The sequence below is a fragment of the Nestor notabilis genome, unplaced genomic scaffold (genome assembly GCF_000696875.1).
Source record: "Nestor notabilis isolate BGI_N333 unplaced genomic scaffold, ASM69687v1 scaffold24885, whole genome shotgun sequence".
NCBI lineage: Eukaryota > Metazoa > Chordata > Aves > Psittaciformes > Psittacidae > Nestor > Nestor notabilis.
Genome location: NW_009930126.1, coordinates 53314 through 58335, shown reverse-complemented (window position 1 = coordinate 58335; position 5022 = coordinate 53314). Strand labels below are relative to the sequence as shown.

The 5022-nt window shown below is 48.4% G+C and overlaps 1 protein-coding gene across 1 annotated transcript in view; it reads right to left on the bottom strand.

The window, feature by feature from the left end:
* Positions 1-213: 213 nt before the first annotated feature.
* WBP1L (WW domain binding protein 1-like) overlaps positions 214-5022 on the bottom strand; it is a 23548-nt gene continuing 18739 nt past the window's right edge. Inside the window, exons 3-4 of the mRNA XM_010015278.1 lie at positions 2936-3097; positions 214-1482 (exon numbers count right to left, since the gene is read on the bottom strand). Of these exons, the coding sequence (XP_010013580.1) occupies positions 746-1482; positions 2936-3097 (899 nt within the window). The 3' untranslated portion in view covers positions 214-745. The remainder of the gene's footprint in view (positions 1483-2935; positions 3098-5022) is intronic.

Below are 5022 nucleotides of genomic sequence, written 5' to 3'. Positions count from 1 at the left end.
TTAAAAATGACATATAAAGGCAAATTTTTGCAAACCCTTTCTTCTCAAACTGCTTACGGTAGCCTAACACTCCTTCTGGAGGAAACTGGTCCTTCAGTCACCAGCTTCGAGTGGGAGATTTCCTACCTGCTGTCTTAAACACTGAAGCACCAGAGGTTATAGGGCTGATGTGTTCAGTCATTCATCAGCTTCAGGAAAACTACACACACACACACACACACACACACAAAAGCTAAAACGAAAAGAAATCCCCAATACCTCAAGAGCACTATATCAAACCAGAACTCTTGGGCTACTGACTGCCAGCACTGTCAGAAGCTGCTTGCTTCTGGGAAGACACCTGGAGGTTGAAGCTTTACGGTGATTTTGTATCCTGCCAGGGTGATATCTGCTGAGCTTTACTGATTGCGAGATAAAGCAGTGTTTTCATAAAACTAAACCCAACAAACTCGTAATAACCATCACCAAAATCACCATTGGGAAAATTCCATTTGTTAGAAGGTCTCATTGAGAAACACCAGTCCCTGCCCTGCAGAGCAGGACAGACATGATTAACGAAACCCAGATCGACCCGTCCCCCACACACCGGGCCTTCGAGGACTAGTCCTCGAATTATACTGGAGGGGGAGAAAGAGAAATAAACTAACAAAAGGTTGTATCACCTTTTTAACTCCTATCAGAGTTGTCATCCTCTTATTCCACTTTCATTTCTTTGTTTTTTTAATCTCCCTTCCACTCTGCCACCTTAGCTGGGGGAGTTATTGGTACAAGAGTTTGGAGAGTCCTGCTCATTTATTGTGTTCAAGAGTACACACACCGGCTGCCGGGGCAGGTGGTGGTGGCTGTGTTCACGGTGCTGCTCCTCCGCGGCATTAAAAAGCCCTTCCTCCTCGTCCCCGTGGGGACGGCCGCTGCAGCTGTCACAGAAGTCCAGGGGCCCATCCAGAGCATCATCGATGAGCCCATCAAACTCCTTGAGGTCGTCGTCGTGATGGCCCCGGTTGCATACGCAGACTTCGATGCCCGAGTCGCCGGTGAAGCGGCGCTGCCTGCCCGGTGTCTTGTCCTTCGCGTCAGGAATGGCGCTGCTCTGCTCTAAGCTCTCAGAGCTGTAAGCTTTGAGCAGTTCCTCCTTGCACTCCGTATCCTTATCAGGACCGGCCCTCTCCAACAGCTCAGCTCCTGTGCTGGTACCACCAGGCTCAATGCTTTGAATTTTGGCAACTGCTCGCTCAAGTGTGGGGGTGGAGGGCTCGGGGTCCCCAAGGCCAGGGGACCCAGGGTGGTCAGTACTGCTGTTATTGCCACTGGGTGCTGCTGAGCTGCTCTGTGCTGGCTGTAGGTTTCTTGGCGTGTCCGGGATTGTGCTACTGCTGCCTGCTGGGACGCACTGCTGATGTAAGGCACTGTATGGTGGTGGTGGTGTCGGCGGTCGGTTCACCACTTCCTCATAGGGAGGTAGTAAATAATTTGGCAAAAACCCTAGAAGTGGGAAGCAGGGAGGAGAAGTTATTTCATGAACAGCTTATCTCAGGAAACAAGTCGTTAATACAGGGCAGCAAGTTGTTTGTCATGTACCAGCACCTTCCCTCTGAACAGCTCAAGGGGCTTTACAAGGGGTGCCAAAACTTGGCCCAAATGAGATGCGTCATGTTTCAGAGAAGCAACAATCGTGGCACAGGAGGGCACCTTTACAGGAGGAGATGGACACAGCTGGAAACAGCAGCCTGATCTCTTGGCTCTCAAGTCTATGCCCAGGGCTACCAGGTGAAGTTACCACCACCACCCTGTACCCAATATAGCCCCATAAACCACACCAAGGGATGGCCTGCATCAACTGGAGGGAACATCCTGGCAGATGCCTCGCCAACCCTCTCCAACATGGAATTTTCAGCCAAGATCCCACTTTCAAGAGCAAAAATTTCATCTCACAAAGCTTTGTGCACGTATAAAGAGACATGAGCAGTTACAAGGATCCTGGCTTTCACTTGTTTTAGCACTGGATTCATTTTTTTCTGGTGCAGGCAGAATAAACTGGCAGTACTGGCAAGCGAGTTTGGTTCATTGAACTTAGAGCCCCACAAATCTATGAAAGATTTTGTTTATTTCTTCAGAGGCAACAAGATAGTCTATATAGACAGAATGGACTTAAATACTGGAAACACTTAAAGACAGCAATGCAGTTTTCCATGTGCAATTGCGCATCCCTGGGGCTGGGGAGGAAAAGGCTGCTGGGGATTATTTCTGAGATGGCTGCAAGAGTTGAACAAGAAAAGCAAGTTCATACATGCAGCTCAGCAGTCCACTACTGGAAACGCAGTTGTGGTACCGCCAGCCAAAAGGCCGAGGCCAGCTTTTCAAGCACAGTGTAGCAGTGCACAAAGGAGAGCACAAAGCAACTGTACTTTCCTTGAGCCACTTGGGCAACTGCTCCTTCAGGTCTGGCACCTTCAGGTGCCAAGTCCTAGGGCTGCTCACCAGCAACGTGGTCTGGGAACCACAGCACAGGGTGGGAGCCACCACGGTCTCTGCCGAGGCACCACTTTCACCCAGCCTGTGTGATTGAATTTCATGAAGCCACTTCTCACATCTTAGCCCCACCACAGCAAGTGCAGGCTGGAAAGGAGGAGCACCCATGAAGTCCTGAAGAAGGTATTTTAAGAACCCTCCCAGAAGCACACTCAGGGAATCACTGCACTCACAAAGCCAAAGCAAGGGTGGGTGTGAAGGTGCTGTAGCTGGTGTGGTTCAACTCCAGACTCAAGGGGGGGTCGAACACATCCAGCAGCTGGAATACACCACCTCATCTCTACAAGCCAAGGTTATGTGGCAAAGCTGCCCACTGCCTCTTGCTGAGCCCAACCACTGCTCCCCACTTCCACCCAACACAGGAAACTTGCTGCTACCTCCAGGAAAACCAGTGTGAGATACATACGGAAATAAAACGGCAGGGCTGAATAGTTATGGGCTTCCCGGTATGCGATCAGGTTGATCTCGTGTTGCCGCTGCTGGGCCTGGAGACGATGCTTGGTGCGTCGGTGATGGCAAACACAACAGCAGCTGAGGATGATGATGATGGTCCACACCAGCCAAAACCCTGCAGTGGGGGAGAGTGAGTGTTAGCTGCAATGCAAGAACCGCATCCAAACCCAGCAAATCCCACGAAGGCAATGGAGATGATCAACAGAAAGCCCAGCTCTGAACCCTGCACTGCTCTTAAAGGCAGAAATACATGTTGTGCCAGGAGGCTTCAACACAGGCCCACCTGCATGGCTGACTGCTATTCTGGCAGCCTTGAGTAGCCCTGACAGAACTGGGTAACTCTGTACACACTTCAGTACAACGTGGAGTATGTTCAGTAAGTACAACTCTGGAGAAGAATGAAATAGGGCGACAGGGCTAAGCTCCCCCCATCATCGCTCCCACCCCTTGGATATCATTTCTTCTAGCCAAAAACATGAGAAGAGCTGTGAATAACATTGAACTTGTCTCCCACAGCCACTTCAGTTTGAAAATAACAATCAAGACACAAAAGACACTCTGCAGATTGACCACAGAAGAAGAGGAAAAACCCCAAGCACTATGTTTTGCTTTTGTTTGCACTGCTCTTTAATTTCCAGCCCAAATCCTTCATTGTTATGTTTAACAAAACCATACTCTTTTTACATAAATGTCTCAAAATATTTTTAAAACTTATTTTTGTATTCAATGTCTTAAATTATCCAAAATTAGATTTAAACCAGCCCCCCACTCTGAATCCTCAAGAAATCTAACTTCTGCTCTCTTTGTGGTCACGGCTGGTCTCTGTGCCCTGCTGTACTGTACATACACGGCTCCTTAAAAGGGAATTTAAAAAGAACACTTCCTGCATCTTCTCCACTCCCTCCAACATATGGAATTCCCCCTTTCCACAGATCTCCCTTCACGCTTGCATGCACTAGAAAAATGTTTCTGAGAAACACTTCAAAAGGGGTACAACATTCACTGCAGATGAGGCCTTTGCCTCCTGCAAGTATAGCCCCCAGCTCTACCTGTCTGAATCTCTTTTTTAAGCTCAGGTTTTGTAGCCAAGGATACCAGGAGAGCTCCCCCTTCAGAAAGGTGCAGGCCCTGCAACCACTCCTCAGCATGGATCACAACACGGCTTTTTTTTGGTAGTACCTTTGCCACTCTTCATTATTCCCAAACAGACAAAATGAAGACTCCTCATGCTACATCTCATTTTCAACATGGTTTTGCCCTGGAAGATCAAACTGCTTTTTTCTCTTCACTAGTAAAAAACTCTAGTCCCACCTTTACTGTACCTTGATGTTTTCAGCATCCCCTGCTGAGTTAGTGATGTTTTCTCTGCTAAGAGCTGGGTGGGGAAAGGTGAACAGTTTAGGAATTAGAAGAATGAGAGGAGTATTGCTCTGGCTCAGAACAAAGTGCATTCGACCCATAGCACCCATCTCAGAGACCCACATTGGGCTGTTTGTAGGTGAACTGGATATGCCGTATCATGCCTGCGAGCATTTGAGCAGGGACTTTCACCTCCCTGTGTTGCAACCCAAATTCTTTATGTATTTTGGCACAGCAAACCGAAATCTCTCTCTTGCCTTGCACAACCAGCCTCCCGAATGGACTGGATTCCACCTTATACCCAAACTTATCAAACCCTGCTATCAAATGGTGTTACATGCTCCATTTTTTTCTGCCTGGCTGGAAATTAAGGTTCCTAGGTAGTTTTTCTAGCCAGCCTATTCAGCTGTACCACAAAGGGCAGAGAGAAAATGGTGATTCTTCACTCCAGAGAAGCAAAGGATGAAGCACTCGAGATGCCCTCTGCATCTGAGCTGAGGAAGTGTCTTCTGCCTTCCAGACACCCTCCCACTTCTAAAAAAACCTTTTTATATAAACTAAAAGGATTGGCCTAGTTCACCCTTCTCTCCAAAGCCAGGCATCGGCAACCACCCCTGTAGCCACCCCAGGTACCACAACCTTGCCATGCAAACCCATACACAGTGCCTCGCTGTTTGAAGA